Raw genomic sequence first — 21255 nt, forward strand, 5'->3', positions numbered from 1 at the left:
TGTCTCCATTTTATTAACGTGGGTTGCCAGTTTGGATCAGGCGTCATATCAAGCTAAGGATGCTAGAAAACATGCTAACAAAAAGCCTCAGACCTGCAGAGGCGATTCTAGACTAACAGAAGCGGCTCTTTGGCTCAAATGTATTAAATAATGAAATATTGTCCTGTTTGAATGAGAATGACAATCTGTGCAACTGAAACGTCTTTGTGTCCGGAGATTTATTAGACTGATGTGCTGATGAAGTTAAATGATTATAAACTAAATATAGTTTCTTTAAAACAGGGAATTGTGTTTGAACGATGAAAATGTTTCTAAATGTACAGAAATGTTTAACAGAACTGAGAGAACCTGAACTTATTCTAGAAAACTTAAAGTAACACAAGAAAGTCTTAAATTGTTTTTAAAATATTCATTCAGTCCCGTTTTGATCGGTTTAAATGTTTTAAATTATGAGTCAAAGCGGATCGAGTCAGGAATATTTGATGCTTTAAGTTTTGTAAACGCGTAAAAGAAAATATCTGATCATTTCTGCCTCGTAATATTTCATCCAAACAGATGATTCCGTCTCAGCAGGCGAAGTTTCCTGAACACGAGAGGAAAACGTCACAGTTAAACCTGCGCCGCAGTGACTGCGGTGTTTTGCAGACACACAGGCGCAGAGCAGGTTTTAAATACGCAGCAGCAGCTTTGCAGCATCGCGCTCTGTGCGTAAAATGCGCAGCGTGGAAATGGACGCACCGGGCCGCTTCGCGTCTCCTGCCGTGGATCTGTGGGTGACAGAAACTGGAAGTGGAGTGATTTCTGTTTCAGCAGCAGAAGTTATGACATTATCTGCTAGTTCAGCAAAAATAATAATAAAAACGGAGGAATCAACAGTTTCTACGGTTTTTACAGTTTGTAGCTTTAAAGACAGACTGGATTTTTATGCAATGGACAGAAAATAGTGACCGAATAAACAAAACTAGATTTAATTTGTTGAACAGATTAAATGAAAAAAACTTACCTGATTTAATTTCTGACGCTTTTTTTTCTGAGCAGCTTAAAACTTTCTGACGACGTTTCAGTTTTATCTCATTATTAGTAATATTAGTATATTATCAGGAGATGATCGATATCTTAAAGAAATGTCTTTAAAAATCTCAACACAGAACCAGAAATTTCTCTGACTGTTTTTGAATGTCAACTTTTCAGCTAATTGTTTGTTGGTTTTTAGAAAATTATCCTCTGATTGAGGATATTTATAAAGAAGTTCGATTATTAATGATAATCGTCACGTTCAGCAGCTTCTTCTACCACGTGGTTTAAATTATAGGTGAAATTAAGCCTGAATAATAAAAGTGGGGAAGAAAATCAGCCAAAGTCGTTAAGATTTTCAGAAAAGTCCAGAAATCTGGGAAACAATTGAAGAAAACTATTTTTAAAGAGAGTTTGGCCTTTTGTGGAGGTTTAGATTATATTTTAACTATAAAAACTGAAGAGGCATAAAGCAGCTTGGAGGGAAATGACGTTTAAAGTGCGAAAGAATTTGCTAACGGTGTTTGATCCTCGCCAGCAGAGGGCGCTAATGATCACTATATGGTTTATGAAATAACTCGATCGCTTTCAGCAAATGTTTATTCACAGTTACGTTGGTTTTATTTTATTTTTTCATTTATTTTGCACATTTTCTGTTGTAAAAGGAAGGCAAGTCTAGTTCTGCATCAACCATCTGTGATGGACAAGTAGAGATTTCTCTTTCTTTGGTCGCCCCTTGTTTATACAGTCATGGTGTTTTACTGCCCTCTAGTGGACATTTAAACTAATAAACTTCATAATAAAGCTGCACTTTGTACATAAATATACCAGAAGAGGATTAAGGAGACTAAAAAAAAATAATAATTCTGACTTTAATCTCAGAATTTTAATCTATTAAAATCAGATTTTTTTCCCAGTGAACCTAATCCTGTTCCAGATAAATACATAACAGACAGGTTAATAAAAACAAACCAGCAAACCAGATTTGTTAATGAAGACAAATCAGAGCAGAGAAGAGGAGGAGTTTTACTGGGAGCAGACTGGTCTGATCACTGGTGGCTGTGGGAACGAATGAGAATCTGCCGCGTTCTGTTCTCATCCAATCACAGGACGAGCTGCTTCAGGTCATAATGCAGGAAGAAGAACTGATGGTCCAGTTGGACCAGTTCAGCTTCATTCTGGTCCAGTTCCACCTCAGAACTGGTGTCTCTCATCACCAGCTCTAAACTATTAATAAACATGTCAGTTTAAATATTTATGGATGAAAAATAAATGTTGGTGTGATAAAAATAAACCCTGATGGTTCATTCCTGCTGGCTGCTGTCAGAGAGACAAAGGGAAGAACTGCAGAACCAGTCAGACCGCTTCACTGCTGATCCCTCCTTTAAAAAAAAACCTCTGATCTGAGGTCAGATTTAAAACTGCTGCTGCTTTAAGCCGATCCGGTTACAGAGGAACAAACAGAACAAGTGAGTTAAAACAGGATTAAAACACTTTTCAATGAGAAAAATCTCTGATTTCTCTAAGTTCCTTTGTGGTTTGATACATTTCAGGGTCACAATAACAAGATTTTCTTGATGTGATAAAGTATATAAATTGTGGCCTTTATTCTTTAGTAGCTGGACAGGAAGCAAAGCATAAAGAAAAAGGGAAAGTATGCAGTTAATGGATCAGGTGGATCAGGTTGCTTTCAGGAAGGTTAAGAATTTTTAACATAAATAGAAAGAAAGTCGTCTCAAATCAAGTTTCATTTCAGGAGAAACATTAACCCAGAGGATGATCTTTTGTTATGTTTCGTGTTTCCACCTTTGGAGTCGATGGCCACTCCTCTGATGTTCTTGGCTGCAGCCCAGCGGCATGCAGCTAACAGCAGAAAATTAAACTCTGAATAAAAACCTGCTGGACCAGATTCACCTCCGAACGAGGAACAGAGACGTCGATGTTTCACACCCTATCAGGAAGTTATTTTCATCTTGACTTTCTGATGAGAACATTCGGTTCGTCTAAAGCCTGGCTCAGCAAACTGCAGGATACAAAAAGTATTTTAACGCTTCAAAATCAAAAATAGTCTTAAATGCACATTTTTTTCTGTATAAAAGCAAAAAAAATGCATAAAAAGTTATTATGATGCACACATAAGTTTAGATCATTGCAATTTAATGTGAGTCTGAGTTATTTTATTAAAAATCATAAAATATTTGACCTAATATGTCGAAACTAAATGTCCTTAAACTATCCATCTTTAAAAATAGCATGAAATTATTTAGATTTTCTGCACAAAAAAGAAAAAGAAGTAGAAAAAAGAGATTTTTTGCTTTTTTTTTCCATGTTTCAAAAGTCAAAAAACTTAAAAACAAAATGCAAACTCATTTTTCTGTTTGCATTTTAAAAAATATGAACTTTGGGATGAACTGGAGACCAAACTATTAGAAATGAACAGATCAGGATTTTGTGTTATTTTAGGTTAAATTCACAAGGAGTGCAGATGAGCTGCACTGAAAGGTTTCATCCTTTTAAAAATGTGTTAAAACTTTAATAACGATAACTTCTTCCAATAAAAACTTAACAACTTAATTTCCTCAAGGAGTTTTATTTTTACAGCACAAATCAAATATTTACATTGATTTCTTGCAACACAACCGATTCAGACTGAAACAAAAAATTAAAAGGAAGAAAGTTTAACAAAGTAAAACAGCAAACAAAGAAAAAAAAATCAATCAAAGTAACATTTAGTTGGATTAAAATCGTCATAAATGAAAAACAGACAGATATAAAATAACGATGACACATTTTTTTACCCAAAACCTTCAACCAACATTTGATTCTTTAAAACCCTAAAATAAAAAGAAACTAGAGAAAAGCTCAGAAACAGAAACATCAGACTTGAGTAAATATGAGAAGAACCCATGAAACATTCAGAAAGGTGAATGAACTCATGAAGAGCTTTTATTGGTCGTGCCGACCAATAAAAGCGCTTTATGCTGCAGCCTCACTCACCTGTTGCATCTGTGTCTGAGTGAATGACTGGAGGACTGAATGTAGTGCAAAGTGCTTTGGAGGTCTCTGAACTTGATAGTGGAGAATACCACTACAGGGATTTACCAGTCATTTCACACAATCGGAGCAACCTGCTCTTAGTGCCTTGCTTTTTTTTTTTTTTTCCAAAGTTGAAAAACTTCAGAATAAAAGTTGGTTGGCCCATCTGGCCTGCAGTCATAGTAAAAAGAACTGTACGTTTGGGGAGAGATATCGGTTTATTCCTCTTTCCTGTGTCACTTCTTTCCATTGAGGATGATGAAGATGTCAGACACCTTTCATGTCTGACATCTTCATGGAGTTAAATTACCAGCCTAAACTACCATGACTTTGTCTTTGTCTTTAAGACCACAATTTTTTTCCTTTTTGCATTTTTGCTAAACTAGTCTTGTATTCTTTAGTAAAACATCTCAACTTGTGGCTCAATTAACACTTGCTTAGTGTTCTTGTCCTGTCATGAACTTTGACATTTAACATGCTTATTGAGGTCTGTAGCGTCTGAGATGAAGCTCTTGGGTATTTTGCCGTTTCTCTAAGGGCGCCGACATGTTTCACCCAAAGCCAAACAGTCGAAGCGCAGTCACGTGGTTTCGACACGTTTGTATTCGCGCACACCTTCCATACAACAGCGCAGACTCTCTTCAGCTTTTACAAAACGGTCACAGAAAGAGCCACACTTTCTGCAGACAGCCTCCTTTTTGTCTAGATTGCAGAACAGCAACGTTCTCTTTTCTGAGATCACTGCTGATATTTTTCCATGTTTGCAACATGTTTGTTTACTAAATATTGACATATGAACCCTGTTGTGTTTGTGCACAGTAGCAGTTAGATTTAAATGAGATCAGATATATGTTTTTATCATGTTCTCACATATCAAGCCCTAAAACTGAAAGTGGGTGTACTTTCCTTTTACCATGACTGCATCTCGTTTTGACCAGAAATGTGCAATTATGCATCACTTGTAGGTCTGACTTTTTTTTTCTTTTGCATCCACTTGAAATGTCGCTGTTGAGTGATCACGTAAATGTGAATTTACGACCCTTCTTAGGCACAATAAGTTGAACAAAGTGTTTTTTCCCAAGAATAAAGTGCAAAATCACTACAATTTGTAGGTTAAAATACTGTTTTCTTGGTTGAGTGTGTAAAACACTTTGAAAGTACTTCTTCCCAACGCTTTGTGGGTGTCAGTAGAACCGTAGCTACATAAAATACTGTGCTTGAACATCACATGAATACTTGTGCAGGTTGCAGTTTTTATTCCGTGGAATAAATAATGCATTCTCTGTATTGCTATAAGAAGCCAGAGATTGAGCTTATTTTTCTACTAAGCTGTTGGCTTTATGCCATTTTTAGCTGCTGAGAATCAGTCAGACTATGGACACTGAGTGCTTGAAACCCCATGAAAATGGGAAGAAAAATGGTTTTCATTAAAACCATAGAGAGAAACATGGTTCGTAAACCATAAACATATCAAACAGTAACCACCACTACAGCTGTTTGAACATTGAGTGAGGTAGTTGCACAGCTGAAGTGGTTAGGTGCCGTGAAGCTACGCTGGCTGCTGTGTGCGAAACCTGCGAGCTCACTGCTTGAATACTTAGTTTTTCTGAGATAAGTTGTCTCTCAGACAACTTATCTCAACCGGGATCAACCGGGTAAAGTTGCAAAATGTAATGATGTTGCCCAAGTAAAGGCAAACTATTATCACTGCAAGTAAACCAACGGCCATATACAACCCAATCCTTTCCCGTTCTGTTGGCTTTGAAGGTTCTTCCTGAGTTTGAGACATGACAGCTGCAAAAAGATGAAACAAGAATGAATTCATCATTGCAGTTTTTACCAGACACACAGATTGTTTTTACCAGGAGACTTAAGAACAAAAAGGTGCTGAAACCATATTGACCTTCAGCAACTCCAAAAAAATGGCTCAACCCTGCAGAAAATTAGATTTGTTGACAAAATGTAAAATCGTTCAGGTGTTTGCAATAAACAAATCCAGCAAGAACTCCAATATTAAACTGATTTGATCTAAATTAGTGAATTAATTCTGCTTTCAATGGCAGCTGCGGCTTTGAACTAAGTTAACCTCCTGAGCGTAAGAGCCTGCTTCTGTGAACAATATGTTGCCGAGGGCAACCAGCCATCAGGTGGCTGAGAAACAACAACTCACATACCTGGGTGTGGCAAGAGGAACTATTTTACAGCAGGTCAGTAAAAACCATCGACTGACTGCAGCAAGACAAAGAAATAAATGCTGAAGGGATCAATGTCTGAACATTAAGTTTAACACCAGTAAAGACCCAAAGGCACAACTTATTTTATAGTCTTGCTCAAACTATAAAATAAGTCAAAGAGCTGTAGGGGTTGGGTGCTGTGAAGCCTCCTGATGCTCAGGCATTGGAAAGCAAGATGGAGGCATTTAAATAGAAAATCCAACCTTAACCTAAACAAGCTTATCTCAAAGTCCACAAAGGACAGAAAATAAAGCATGACTTAAAAGAAATTTAACTTTGCAATTCAGTGGCTTGAAATTGGGCCTCTGTCTCTTTAAGAAGCTCCTGCTCTTTCAGACACTTCGCCTTCGTCATCACAACATGGATCCTCTATAAAGTATGTCAGTCAATCTCATGTACACACTGCTAAATGTTCTAATGGCGGAGGAACAACTCTTTGGTACAGGAAAACCATTCATCTCTCGTCATTGGTGGCTATGCTAACTAGCCTTAGCACTCACAACAGTCTATGCTAGCTGCATCGTAGCAGCGAGCAAGGCGGAATGAACAACACCACCCAGGTCATTGACAGCAGTAAGACCCGCCTCCTGGCTCTGATGGGATGTTTCTAGTTGGCACTGAGAGCACTGGGAGGAGGCAGTGTTCCCAGTGTCTTCCATCTCATACCATACTGTCACAACATGGTGGCAGTTCCAACAAATATGTAAAAAAATCATTTATAAAAGTTAGATTAACCCTTTAAAGACATTTTTATCAGCGAGCTCAGCAGATACGCAATTCCACTGGGTGTTTGCTAACAGCTACTGGCTAGTCTGAAGGAGCTGCTTTGATCAGTTTTGTTTAATTCATTTTTTGCAGACAGCTGATAGTTTTTTTCTCTGCCAAACAAAAATGGAGTATTTGTTCATTAATTCAGGTTTTACCTGTATATTGTGACATTATCTGTTACATGCATGAGTTTGTTTCCAAAAAGCAGAATTAAAACCAGATTAAAGATTTTTAAATGTATCTTTTGTTTGCAGGTGAATATAATACTGGTTTATATTGGTCACACTTTGATTTGCATGTGTCAGTTTTTTTAAGCTTACCTCTGACTACAAGCTCCAGTTTTGTGAGGTTACTTCTTCCTTTAGTGGCAACAATCCACTGATACCGTCCTGCGTCGCTCAGCCTCAGGTCAGACAGGAGACACTCAACCATCCCGTTCCTGAGCTGGGGGTCGCACTGGAGTCGACCTTTGAACTGATCATCTGTGTGCGGGTCAGGCTGAAATCTGCTGTCATACAGATAAATACTCCTCAGTGGCTCCACGATCATCAGATCGATGTTCAGCCAGTCAGAGGAAGAGTTAACTGGACACAAAACCGTCAGTGTGACATTCGAGTGTTCGTCTGCTTGGTATTGTTGCTGAGTGTCGTTCACATCGAGTGGAGGTCTTCCTGCAGGAGTCAGAATGAAAAGATAAAGTCAGCTCTCATCAATATATTTGAAAAACTCTCTTTAAAGACGAGGAGAAACTGACTTAAAACCTAAACAACAAACCCAAAGTGACCACCAAGCTCTCTGGCTTCATGCTGGTGCAACACAATTTATGTGGTGCTTAATAGTGAAGTGCACTGGCAGAAAAACTCCAAAACAAGCATTTCAGAGTTTCAGTAAAATCTGAAATCTTTACTCTGATTCCCATTAATAAAATCAGTAGACTGGCACACTGCAAAAACACAAAATCTTACCAAGTATTTTTGGTCTTAGTGCATTTGAAACAAGACAAAATTAACTTACTAATAACTTTCCAGCAATGTAGGAGCTTATTTTTAGTAAATAAATCCTTAATATCAATTAAAAGAAAAGTACTAGTTCCACTGCCAAATTATTTCATTTACAGCAAGACATTTTTCTCATAAATGAAATAATGTGCCCTTGCAACTAGAACCTTTTTCATCCATATTAGGGAAGCATTGATTTAAAAAGCTTCAACGTCTTACTGAAAAGTTGCTTGTAAGTTAGTTTTGTCTTGTTTTAAGTGTATTAAGATATTTGCAGAAACGTGGAAGACGATCAGATGAGACTCATCCAAAGTGGTGAAATAGCCTCTCATTGTTGCAGACATGTGACAAAAATTGCGTCATTTTGTTCGCAGTGTCATTCGTGTCTACTTCTCAACGCCAGGACCGGGTCCAACTATTTCAACAGAGATTTGTGCCAAAGTGTTGTGCGATTGGTCAGAGGTTTGTTGCCATGTTTTATGCAGAAATGTTCATATTTCTCCTCTACTCATTCGCTTCCACTATCCGTTTTTTGTATCCGCAGGAGACCTGAATACTTTCTGAGGAATGTTTATCTGACACGATGAGGAATTATGTACATTTGTACGATTCTTGACTAAATAACCACAAAGACTGTTAACAGGCTCAAACTTTCTGGATGGAAGTTGCAACCTCTTTGTCCATGGAGGAGGCAGTCTGTCAAAAGACTCTTTGCATCCAATCTGAGTGAGATTAAGCTATTTTAGGATGAAATTCTTCAGTGTCTGGATGTGTAAAAACACACAGACATCCTGTAAAATACTGGTAGCTTAGCTGCAGTGAAAAGTAAGTGAAAACTTTGTCACAAAACACCTAAATATCATTTTTACCACTTCACAATTATTCACCACTTGATGTTGGTCTAGTCACATAAAATCCCAATAAAATTCAACAGTTTGTGTTTGCAATGAAGAAAAATGTGAAGAAGTTCAACATGTTCCTGGGGCCTTTAGCATGGAGCTCACATTACAGACACTACTTGTCTCTATATGAACTTTGCCATTGGAGACGATAATGAGGCCATATCAGCGTTTAGTTCACATTTCCTCACTTTTTCATAATAATTTATGCTTAAGGTTGGTTAAACTTCCTCAGAAAACAAAATTAACTAGATTTTTATAAACATTTCCTTATAAAGCACTTTGCGATGCTTATAAGGGTGTTTTATAAATAAAAGTGATTGATTGATTGATTTTAAAAGCAAATCAGAAGAAATCAGTTCCTCACCCTGTGCAGCAGGACACAGAGCTCCGATCAGCACCGATAACAACGGGACAATTCTCCACATTTTTTTATTTACCTGTAAACAAGAAATTAGATGTTAATTTTATTCACTTTAAATCGTGTTTAAAAACCTGCTTCCATTTCATCTGTCATTAAAACGACTAAATGTTGAGTTCAGTTTCACTTTTACGTTTTCACTCGGATCAGGTCTAGAAATGATGAATATATTATGAGCTGCACATTAAATAACATTTTTTTTAAAAACACGTAACCAAAATGAAAATAATTACTCCTTTAAAAAATTTAATTACCAAAAATACAAATAAAACAACATTAAACAAGCAGCGAGTTAAAAACATCACAAACATTTTATCATCAGTTATGACGAACATTAAAACAGACAAATCCAGGAGAGAAAATTTTAACCTTTTCACAGACATGAAGATTTTCTTGCAGATTGTTTACATAAAGGTCGATTCGGCGCAAAGACAGCTGCGCAACAACTCGCGTAAAATTACGCAGAGAAAAATTTCCAAATTTTCTTACGTGACTCTGCTCACCTTCAACGCTTAGTTAGTTTAGTTCGTTACTTTTCAGGAGTTTCCTCTTAATCACAGAATCAAAACGAACTGCTCCGTCCCTCGGTGCTGATCTTCAAAAGAGAAATCTTTAGACTGATCCTTACTTTGACTGAGCCGAAGCCACACCTTCCGCCTCAGGAATGATCCGCCTTGTTGTGACTAAAACTGTCAGATTAAACCACAGAATCACTTCCTGAACAAATAAAAATCCACTTTACTGAGCAGATTTTACACAGATTCTGCAGCAGTGAAGGTTAGTTTTAGGCTAGAAAAGTCTGAGATTTTAAGATGGCAAACATTTAATTAAGTTTATACATTCTGATCTTTTTAAAGGAAATCAAAATGTTCATAGACGTAGTTCAAGCAGAACTAGGGATTTATAATCTCAGAGCGCCACCATCTGGTCAAATTAAGCAAAATGTTACTGAAGAAACAAAAATAAGAAGTCAAAACATAAAAAAGATACATTTTCTGAGATCATTTGTTAATGAATATAGATTGGTTGAAACTGATCACAGCTGTTGCAGCATTAAGGTCAATCTTTCCTCGACTGTGATGAGGAAGTCAAAGGTCATCATCCTTCTTGACATGATATGACAGGTCCAGTAATCCACTGTATCTCAAGAACTACAGTACAAGGCTCGTCTGAATGGTTCTGGAATCAAAATAAAGTAACAAATACTCTAGTGATCTAAAAATCAACACACTTTTCAGAGTGAGAGCCAATAAATTTGGCACACAGTGAAAAATGGGATGTATATGAAACATGGTTTTAATGCAACAATGTTGTAAATGTGAAGTTTGTCCAAATGTGTTTATTTGTTCTTTGACTTTATTTTTTTATATGTCATTTATTGGTGACATATTGGTTTTGTCATGTTGCTCTTGGCGGTGGGTGGTTACCATAGTAACCGGTAACTGACAGCTCGTCTCCTTTCTCTGTTGATGTCCGTTAACTGTGGCGTCTATTAGAACAAGCTCTGTGTTTTCTTCACAAATATCACATTTTACAATATATTTTTGGACAAATGTGATAGTGTGCAGTGTTTCTTCAGTAAACTTGTTATGTTTTGTGTATATTTTTAAATGTCATCATTGTTAATGTTGCCCATTTGAGCTTGTTTAATTGTGCAAACGTTACCTGCTATTAATTACCAAGCAGTGATCGGTGATTTTCACTCAAACAGCTCCTTATTAATTATTGCAAGAACAGCAAAAAGACATGATCAGTGTTTTTTCTGTCTCATCTGTTCTAACTCACCACTACAGGAAGAAGAATTTGGTTACAGAAAAGAATTTAAACAGGGGAACAGATAGTCAATAAATGTGGTTAATATATTAAGGAAGGATCTATTAAGCTTCCTTAATAGATTAGCTAGATATTATTGCACTACTCTATGATGATGTATTCAATGCTAGATATCTAGCACCTATATATCTAGCATATCTAGATATAATATGCTAGAATTAAATATAAAATAGATATAATTTAATCTATTATAAACTATAGATGAAGAGGAGTTTAAAAGTAGAACAAAAGTAAATACAGTAGTGCAATAAATTACCTTTCTAAAGTATGATGATGATGATGATGATGTATTCAAAAACACTTATTTGCTTAACTCAAATTAGCTCAAATTTCTTAACATTGAGGTAAAATAATTTCCAAGCCTATATGTTGCAGTAGAAATGTTTTTATGAATTAGTCTGATGTTCTTTTCTTAAATGTAATGTTTTCATTAGTTGATCTGAAATAAAGACTTTTAAGCATCAGTTAACGTGTGTGCCTGATCATGTGGTTCTGACGAACTGAGTTACTGAGCTAAATAAACCTTTCAATAATTCTCTAATTTATTGAATCGCCTTTATTGCACTGAAGGCGAGTCAGTGCAGATGGGAGAATTCAAAGTGGAACCAAAAGTAGTTAAATTTGTTCAGCGGAGCAAATTTAGAGAGAAAAGAGAAAAAAAAGATGGAAGAGTTGGCTTTTATTTTGCTAGAAGGAAATTAAGATGGATGATCAGCGCAGACCGCTTTATTTATTTATATATACTGTATATATAAATACAGTATATATATATATATATATATACATATATATACACACATATATATACATATACAATACACACACACACACATATATATATATATATATATATAATGTTTTCATACAGATGTTGGTAATTATGCAGCTTATTTTTGTTTTATATTTAAATCAGTTTGATGATTTAAATATTTCACTGAGTCAAAAACAAACTGACAAAGCCAGCCTGCTTTGAAGGAGGGATAGCAACATTTTAATAAACAGTATTGTGGAAAAGAATAATCAATGTTGTAAGGTAAAGGTAATTCTATTTATATAGCAGACTTTCAGCAACAAGGCAGTACAAAGTGCTTTACAGGAATTAAAAGGAAATACAAACAAAATAACAAACCAAAGGAAAGAGAAGAAAAAAAAGGAGAGAAAAAGAATCTAATGTTGATCTAAAGTATGTAAGCTAGTTGCTCCTGTTCAGGGCTGCTAAGTATCATCTGGTCTAATTTCAGTTCTGGGTTGGAAGAACAGGAGTCTAAAAATTAGTCTTGATCCAAAAGTGTCCTCTGGGCTTCTGGTCTCTGCAGTTAAATAGTTTCTTTACAGTTTTTGTAAAAATAAGCTGAAGAGTGACCAAGTCTGTCTGCCAGTCTGTAACTAGCGCCAAAGACGACTTTTTGTCAGTTTTAGGAGCCCACCTACCAGTAGTGGGATCACCAGAACGGTTGCCAGGCCCACTTTAGGAGACGGCATCACAGCTCTTCCAAAGATAGATGCAGTATATTCATCAATTTTGTGATAAACTCTTCCTGCCTTTTGCTTGAAAGACCCAATAAAAGTGGTGCAATAAACCTGTTGATCCACATCGGTGGTGGAAGAACGTTCTGTAAAAACACGGTCAGGTGAAACTTCTGCTCCCAGAGTTTCTGTCGCCTCAGTCAAGGCTCGATGACTGATATGAGCGATTAATTCCCTCATCTCGTCAGAATAAAAATCCAACCTTACGGTGATTAAAGGATTTCTTTCTGGTATTTCAATCAAAACAGGATCTGCTAAAGTTAATGGGGTGCTTGCATAAAACTTCCTGAGTCCTGCAAATGTTTTACTAGTGCTGATAACATCATCGCTGGTCAGTGTCTCACCTTTTGGTATGGCTTCAATATAAGAACTTGTACTAGGAATCGGTAGGGTCTCTTCAGTAGTTGGTTCTGTTTCTGTCGGGGTTCTGAGGTCCTGTGGTTGGTCCAACCTGAGGTCCTGTGGTTGGTCCACCCTGAGGTCCTGTGGTTGGTCCACCCTGCGGTCCTGTGGTTGGTCCACCCTGAGGTCCTCTGGTTGGTCCACTCTGCGGTCCTCTGGTTGGTCCACCCTGAGGTCCTCTGGTTGGTCCACTCTGCGGTCCTCTGGTTGGTCCACCCTGAGGTCCTCTGGTTGGTCCACCCTGAGGTCCTGTGGTTGGTCCACCCTGAGGTCCTCTGGTTGGTCCACTCTGCGGTCCTCTGGTTGGTCCACCCTGAGGTCCTCTGGTTGGTCCACCCTGAGGTCCTCTGGTTGGTCCACCCTGCGGTCTTGTTGTTGCCTGTGGAAAAAGCAGAACCAACCTCCTCCACAGTAGACACAGTCAGCTTGATCTTTGGGAATATAAATTCCCATATCTCGAAGAGTTTCTCTAAGGAAGCGATCCATTTTCAGTTTTTGAAATGCAGTGGTCGGTCTGTTGCGTCTCACCGTGAGGTCCGGTTCTTGGTGGAAGAAGCAGAACCAACCGTCTCCACAGTATAAACAATCAGCTTGATCTTTGGGAATATAAATTCCCATGTCTCGAAGACTATCGTAAACAAAGCGATTCATTTTGAGAGGATTTCTAAAAGATTTCTCTTTGTGCTTCTCTGACAAACAGATTCAGCGTAAATGGAAGAGATGGAACGCTCGCCGCCTGTTATCTCACAGCTGATCAAAGCACTTTGACGTTACCTAGCAACAGGTGATAACATTAACACTGCTCACTGTCAAGCCTCATGGTATAATTTCAAAATAAGAGAATTTTAAACTGAGCATATCTGATCTGACACAATCAACTGATCCAACTGAAGAAGAAAATGATCTGCAGTGTGTTGGATGATTGTTGACCTTCCTAACTAGCTAAGTTACAGCTGAACTAAATCAAATTAGAAGGCAGGCTTAGTATACGTTATATCCTGACAGATCTGGTTCACTGTTACCGTTTTCCACCTGAGACTCCTGAGGAAATTATGTTAGAACAGTTTTCTAAAAAGAAACACCATTATTTTAGGAAGCCTTTTGAATATAATCTTCAAGTTTAAGTATTAAACATACCTTTCATTAAACTCATTATTTGGTGTTAAAATAATTCAGTCTCAGAGATCATAGAAACATCTTCAAGAGATCAAACGCATGAAATACAAGCTTTTGTGCTTGAAAAATGAATTAACTCAATTAGTTTTGCAGAATTAACTGCATAGCTGAAACAATGCAGTTGTAGTATCATGTTCCTGTCAATAGGTGGCAGCAGGAAAGCACTTCCATTTCAGGCCTGCAGATAAGAGACACCCATCGTTTTCTGCTGCTGGAGGTTAATAATTCAACAGAAACCCATCACTAGTTTTTTTTTCTAAACCGTCCAATTGAAGTTAAAAGTAAACAACAAAAATTGTTTAAGAAAAAGGAGCTGGCAGGGAGAGATTACAAATTTATAAAAGTTAAAGTTTACTACACCTCCATTAGTTCTCCACCAGATGGCATCAGGGAGCACAGTTGGGGGATCTGCATCTTCGGGCCTCATCAGCAGGGTGTAAGAGACGGTTAACACTCCAACACCAGAGTGTTAACCATTGTGGTAACCCCTAGCCTCCCACAACATCTTGTTTTCCTTTAAGTGATCACTGGTTGTTTACCAGTGTTTTTGTACTTACCCTTTAAGGTCTCCCAGATCGACGCCTGGACTCCGGCTCTAGTCATTTTCCACACATTGGATCAGTTGCTGTAGACGAAACGTCTGGACAAGTTCCTTTCTGGCTGGCAAGCCTGGATTGTCTCGATCCTGTTGTTACTTCGCCGTGCCCGAACCTGCTCAGCTCTCCTCGATGCTCCTGGTCAGTAAACCAGACGAACTCATTATCCAAACGCCATCTGGTTCATCTGCAGGGTTGGCTCCTGTCACTTTCACCTGATCCTGCTCACCTCTTCCAGGCTGAAAGCCTTGCTCCTTTAAAGCAGTGTTTCCCAACCCTGGTCCTCAAGGCTCACTGCCCTGCATGTTTTAGGTATTTCCTTGCTTCAGTCCAGCTGATTTCAATTGATGACTGATTAACAGGCGTTTGTTGAACTGCACTCAGTTGAATCAGGCACATTAAAGCAGGAAAACCTCTAAAACATGTAGGACAGTGAGCCTTGAGGACCAGGATTAGGAAACACTGCTTTAAAGTAAGCATCTCCTGCAATATCCTGGTTCCCCACTGTGGTCTTCTGGTCATCCCCGCTGCAACCTCTACATTTGCACATTTCATTTTGTAAATAAACATTTAAAATCATATCCTTGCCTGAGTTTATCTGCATGTGGGTCAGAAGCATCACTAAAACCATGACACAACTAAAATGAGGGAAAAAAGACCATCATTATGGAAATTTAACTTTAATATTTAAGAACAATACAGCAACATTTTTTTTTAGTACTCACTTTTCTATATCATCAATACATTTTCTGGTATCCTAAAATATAAACCACAACCATAAAACTGTGTTACAGATTTAGAAAATATAGGTAAAAAAAAAAAAACAACAGTTTTTTATTTAAAAAAATGTTTAAACTTGGACATCACTGTTTAGATGTTCTGGTACCGTCAGATTGTCAACTCCCGAAACAACACAAGAAAGACAAACTCGTAAAAGGGCATATATATATATATATATATATATATATATATATATATATATATATATATATATATATATATATATATATATAGAAACAATCTCAGATTTCATCATAATTTAGTAAACCTTACATCTGTGTTGTTGCCATCATATAATCAGCAGTATTGTTGTCCTAAGTCAGAAATGAATAGAAAAAATTAAGAAAACAAATTGTAACCTACCAGCTAACATTTATCCATTAACCAAAATCATTGAAAGAAAACAAACAAACAAGGTATAAATACAACAAAGGATAAAAACACACTAAGGGCACCAAAACCTTTACAAGTCAACTCACAGCATTTATACCCATTGATTCTCTACAATCCACCATTAAAATCTCACTTGGAAACTCCAATTTAAATGGAAAAAACAAAGACCAGAATAATGAGAATGTTCCTAAGTATTTTAGCAAAGCCTACTATTTGAAAAGTGTTTTAAATTAAGCTGTGACAGTTATAAAAATGTGATTGTAATTACTCTTCTTTTAAACAGCAAGTTATTGAACACCTTGATGCTGGTAGTGTGGAAAGAATCCTGCATGACACTGGAGGGTTATCAACCCTTATTTAGTGATAAATTAAACTGCCTTTCTGACTGAAACCTTCCACAGGTTACATGTGAGAAAGGCTTCTAACGTGTGTGAGTCCTCATGTGATAACGTAAATTAGATTTGCCTCGGAAACTTTTTCCACAAGTGGCACAAGAGAAAGGCCTCTCACCTGTGTGAATTCTTATGTGATAAGTTAAACTCTTTTTTTTACTGTAACTCTTTCCACAGGTCCCACACGAAAAGTGTTTCTCATCCGTGTGTGTTGTCATGTGAGTAGCTAAAAGAGTTGATTGACTAAAACGTTTCCCACAAGTATTACAGTTGAAAGGCCTCTCACCCATGTGACCTTTGGTGTGTGTGACTAAACCACCTTTTTGAGCAAAACCTTTCCCACAGATTACACATACGAAAGGCTTCTCCCCTGTGTGAATTCTCATGTGATTGGTTAAAGTGTGTTTATAGGCAAATCTTTTTTCACAGGTTGTGCATGAGAAAGGCTTCTCACCTGTGTGAATTCTCATATGAATGTTTAAACAAGACTTGGTAAGGAAACGTTTTCCGCAAGCAGTGCATGAGAGAGGCTCCTCTCCGGTATGACCTTTCATGTGAATACCTAAATTACCTTTTTGAGAGAAACCTCGTCCACATGTCATGCACGAGAAAGGCTTCTCTCCTGTGTGAATTCTCATGTGAACAACTAAACTTTGGTTATTGGAAAAACTTTTTTCACAGGACGTACACGAGAAAGGCTTCCCACCCATGTGTATTCTCATGTGATTCTCTAAGATTGTTTTGTCATTGAAATTTTTTCCACAGGTGATGCACGAGAAAGGCTTCTCAACTGAGTGAGATCTCATGTGACTCTTTAAGGCACTTTTTTGATGGTGACCTTTTCCACAAGTAACACATTTGAATGGTTTTTCACCTGTGTGAGTTTTCATGTGATACATTAAACCACGTTTTTGACTGTAACCTTTTCCACAGGTTGAACATGTAAAAGGCTTTTTTCTTGTGTGAATTACCATGTGTTTAGTCAAGAAACTCTTTCGAGAAAAGGTTTCATCACAAATTTTACAAGAATACTTTTTTTTCTCTGGGTGAGCTTTCTTGTGCATTTTTTTTGCCACATCACTAAAAATGTCATCAGTCTCCTGTTTCAGCACAAGATGCTCTTCATCCTGACTGATGCAGAGTTGCTTCTCTTCCTCTTTGTACTCTTGATGTTCTGGTTCCTCTTGCTCCTGTTTTATCTGCAGAGGTTCTGGTTCCTCTTGCTCCTGTTTTATCTGCAGAGGTTCTGGATTATCTGGCTCCTGTTTTATCTGCAGAGGTTCTGGATTATCTGGCTCCTGTTTTATCTGCAGAGGTTCTGGATTATCTGGCTCCTGTTTTATCTGCAGAGGTTCTGGTTCCTCTTGTTCCTGTTTTATCCGCAGAGGTTCTGGATCTTCTTGATGTAAAGTGGAGTTCTCTTCCTGGTTGCTGAGCTCATTGAGAACCTCTTCCTCTTTACACACAAAGTTTTGGAGAAAATCTGGACAAAAAGACGAAACAAAAGCAATAAGGTATGGCCTGGCAAAAGGAAAATTTACTTTGGAGGGGAAAAGAGTTGTAGTTTACCAGGGTTTTGCATCGGAAGTGCTGGGTGTGTAACATGATAACTACAAAGGAGATGACAGTTGATTTCAGGAGGAACGGGATTAGATCAAACCCAATTTCCATCATGGGAGAAGAAGGTTTAGGTGGTTGAGGAATATAAATACCTTGGTTTTCATCTGGACAACAGACTGGACTGGAGATGCACCAGTGAAGCGCCTATAAGAAGAGACAGCAGGAGGACGCTAAGATCCTTCAAGGTTTGCACCAAGATGCTGCAGATCTTCTATAAGACTGTTGGTGAGAGCGTCATCTCTTCTACTGTCATCTATTGGGGCAGCAGCACCAGAGCCAGGGACATAAAAAGGCTCAACAGTCTGATAAAGAAGCCTGGTTTTGTTCTGGTTCTGTTCTGGGGATGACTGTGGAACCTCTGGAGATGATTCTTCATAAAATGAAGAAAATTATGGGCAACCCTGAGCATCCTATCCACCAGACTGTGTTGGGAAGGCAGAGCATCTTCAGTCAGAGGCTTCTTCAGATCCGCTGTAATACAGTCTGCTACAAGAGATCTTCCCTGCCAACATCCATCACGATCTTCAATAAATCTTTGAAGAATCTAAATTAAGGAGTTACAACATTTAATGTCTCCTTGGGATTAATAAACTATTTTTGAATTTGAATTTTAATGAATACAATAACGGAAGGCAGGTTTTGACATAACAGATAAAGTTCTAGATCCCACACTCAACCAATGCTCAACTAATTTTAGGGAATCTTATGAGTGACTACAGGTGAAGCAACAAACGACATGGTGAGCAGAGGATTGGCAGTCAATGACAGAGTCTAGCTTGGCTGTAAATAACTATGTATTGCTTAGGGCAATTATTTATAAAATTAGTAATTTAGATGACTCCACTGCTGTATTTTGTTGGTGAAGCAAATTGGCTCTAATTTAAGAAAGATTAATTTAGACTAATTGATAGAAGTAATGCTTTAGTAGCTTGAATTAGAAATCAACCTTTTTGAGAATTGATTCTAAAATGTAAATTATCGCATTTGAGTGCCCACAACAATACAGATCACCAGGGTTGGCTGGTAACTTTTCAATTTAGCTATAAATGCTAAATAAATGCATACTGGTTGTATGATGTTTTTTTTTTACAAAAACATACAAAAAACCTGCAGGCACAATGCAGCAAGTATCCAGTTAAAGAAACAACTGAGCAACGTGCTGCCAGCCCGACTCCAGACGAGTTTCACAGGGGGGCAAAATTATTCTATGTAGCAATAATAATATAACTCAAGTAAAGAAAAAGATGCAGTGCAGTAAAACTACTCTTATAAATACATTTTTCCCAAAAAAGTTACTCAAGTGAAGGTAACAAGTACTACACACTTTTGAACATAGACAACATCAGTAGCCTATAGGCTGCTTGTTAACAAACTTAAAGTCCTGTATTGTTATTAACTAGTCATCTTTTACTAACATAACCTGGATCCAACAGCATTACTCAACTCACTCGGTTAGTCTGAGGAGAAAAATTGTGCAAAGTTCTTTTCGTTTTGCTGGTTTGCTGCCATGATTCTACCTGAGTAGCTCTGCACAGCAGCAGGTCTCCTTCGCTGCCGCACAGGTGTAACCCAGTCCTCATGTTGCGTTAAAAGGCGGCTCGGAAAAGTAGGTTACGACGTGTTGACAACGGATTAAACGGTTTTAACTGCTGAAAAAAGTGACAAAAGGCACAGATATGGCAACTGCGGAAGCCGCTACTGTATCAAACCAATATATGAACAACAGAGAGTTGGCCACTTTAAGGTAAGAACAACAAACAGCTTCCAGTCCGGGGGGGACACGGCCAACTCTGTGGGCGGGCAATGCCCCCCAATGCCCCCCAATGCTCACCCATACCGCCGGGCCTGCATGCCATCAGTAATGCAACATTTTACAAATTGAAAACAGTAACAAGCCTCTTAACAGCCTTGTTACAAAGTGAAACATTACAGGAAGTTAAATACACATCTCAACACTGACTTTATCAAATAATGTCAAGTAAAGGAAAGATTCAAATATGTTTCCATTTCTGTTTGGATATGCATCTGAAAGCAGGTCCAAATCAACCTGCTTTCAGGTCAGGTGACGTCTATCTAAAAATACCCTAAAAACTGCCATGAGTTTCATATCCTGTTTGAAGTTTTCACAAATCCCAAACTGCGTTTTATGCAACTGTTCAGTATGAAACTCTATAGAATGTATTGAGTTTGAGAAAACTGAAGAAATCAAACTGTATCTTATATATTCTGTGACTAATGTAGAATAATTCAGTCCATTTTTAAGTTTTCAGGGTAATATATAGTTTCATCCTAGACAGATCACATCTAAGGTCCTGAATAAGTGGTTCTTTTTTGAGTTTCCACGAATTTAATGAAGCTTTCACAAGCTTTGTTGTACAGTTTTCAAACTGGGTGTGTAAGATTGAAATAACGCAGAAAACACAATTACCACAATTACCAGTACTTCCTTAAACTGATAGTAAAGATATATTTACTATCTTTATCTGTAGTAAAGAAAAATGTGTTACGGATCTTAAACTGTAGTTAATATATGAAGAGCAGTAAATAGAAAAGGTCACAACTGATCACTAACTATTTCATATTTCTGGCTGGACGGGATTTGTTGTTCCAGTCTTTCGGTTGGGGGTTCAGCTTTGCCCCAAACAACTCTCTTTAACTCGTCTCATCAGTAAAACGTGAAGGTGTTTCGTACCTATCCGGTGTAAAATGATCCTCGGTATCCGGGTAAAGTCCATCAGTCTGCGCTGATCCTCCATCTCTTCCTCCATCTTAACGTTGATTTCTTTCCACTCTGTGAATGTTTCTCCAGCAGGAGTTACCTGCTCGTTGATAAACTCTCTCTGAGGCGGAACTGAAGATATTTTTACTGTAAATTATTTATCTAAAACACCAAACTCGTCTTCAAACTACCGTCTAACTAAACTAAATCTAACTATCTGCTCTTTGTTTTTAGCTTCCGTGTGTTTCACTGCCGCTGCACTGAAGAAACTGTAAACGACTTTCCGTTCCGCTTTGAATTTTCGACTTTTAGTCTCGTATTTTAAAATAGTTTTATTAAATAAATTAATATAATTGAAAGTTCATTTATTTCACTCTTGTGTACGGCGCTATTCCAGTAGCTCAGTTCAAATGAAACACATGAATTACTCACATTAAAATGTTTTAA

General features: G+C 37.6%; 2 protein-coding genes across 5 annotated transcripts; both read right to left on the bottom strand.

Moving 5' to 3' along the window:
* Positions 1-4119: 4119 nt before the first annotated feature.
* Positions 4120-9974, bottom strand: LOC111611214. The gene is made up of 4 exons (XM_023347089.1): positions 9874-9974; positions 9317-9389; positions 7373-7723; positions 4120-5844 (listed from the first exon to the last, which is right to left on the bottom strand). Exons 2-4 carry the CDS (start codon positions 9375-9377, stop codon positions 5648-5650), a joined length of 609 nt encoding a protein of 202 aa, XP_023202857.1. The 5' UTR covers positions 9378-9389; positions 9874-9974; the 3' UTR covers positions 4120-5647.
* LOC102229532 (gastrula zinc finger protein XlCGF57.1-like) lies at positions 9872-21052 on the bottom strand. Of its 4 annotated transcripts, XM_023346973.1 has the most exons (4): positions 20782-20860; positions 18182-18233; positions 18039-18079; positions 15917-17952 (listed from the first exon to the last, which is right to left on the bottom strand). In XM_023346973.1, exons 3-4 carry the CDS (start codon positions 18049-18051, stop codon positions 16499-16501), a joined length of 1467 nt encoding a protein of 488 aa, XP_023202741.1. In that variant the 5' UTR covers positions 18052-18079; positions 18182-18233; positions 20782-20860; the 3' UTR covers positions 15917-16498. The 4 variants fall into 4 exon arrangements, with proteins under 4 accessions (XP_023202743.1, XP_023202742.1, XP_023202741.1 ...); XM_023346975.1 differs by lacking the exons at positions 15917-17952; positions 18039-18079; positions 18182-18233 and adding exons at positions 9872-10059; positions 13075-15042 and having other exon boundaries at positions 20782-20869; XM_023346974.1 differs by lacking the exons at positions 15917-17952; positions 18039-18079; positions 18182-18233 and adding an exon at positions 12329-15042 and having other exon boundaries at positions 20782-20869.
* Positions 21053-21255: the final 203 nt, after the last annotated feature.

Source organism: Xiphophorus maculatus, chromosome 14 (assembly GCF_002775205.1).
Source record: "Xiphophorus maculatus strain JP 163 A chromosome 14, X_maculatus-5.0-male, whole genome shotgun sequence".
Taxonomy (NCBI): Eukaryota; Metazoa; Chordata; class Actinopteri; order Cyprinodontiformes; family Poeciliidae; genus Xiphophorus; species Xiphophorus maculatus.

Bases quoted from the DNA above. Each gene is read 5' to 3' on its own strand.
- LOC102229532 (XM_023346972.1), bottom strand. From the start codon at position 20,857: ATGGAGGAAGAGATGGAGGATCAGCGCAGACTGATGGACTTTACCCGG. The intron at 17,953-20,781 runs GTACGAAACACC...CTTTTTGTCCAG, and splicing joins GATCATTTTACACCGGATAG to ATTTTCTCCAAAACTTTGTG.
- LOC111611214 (XM_023347089.1), bottom strand. From the start codon at position 9,377: ATGTGGAGAATTGTCCCGTTGTTATCGGTGCTGATCGGAGCTCTGTGT. The intron at 7,724-9,316 runs GTGAGGAACTGA...TGACTCCTGCAG, and splicing joins TCTGTGTCCTGCTGCACAGG to GAAGACCTCCACTCGATGTG. The intron at 5,845-7,372 runs GTAAGCTTAAAA...ATCTTTTTGCAG, and splicing joins ACTGGAGCTTGTAGTCAGAG to CTGTCATGTCTCAAACTCAG.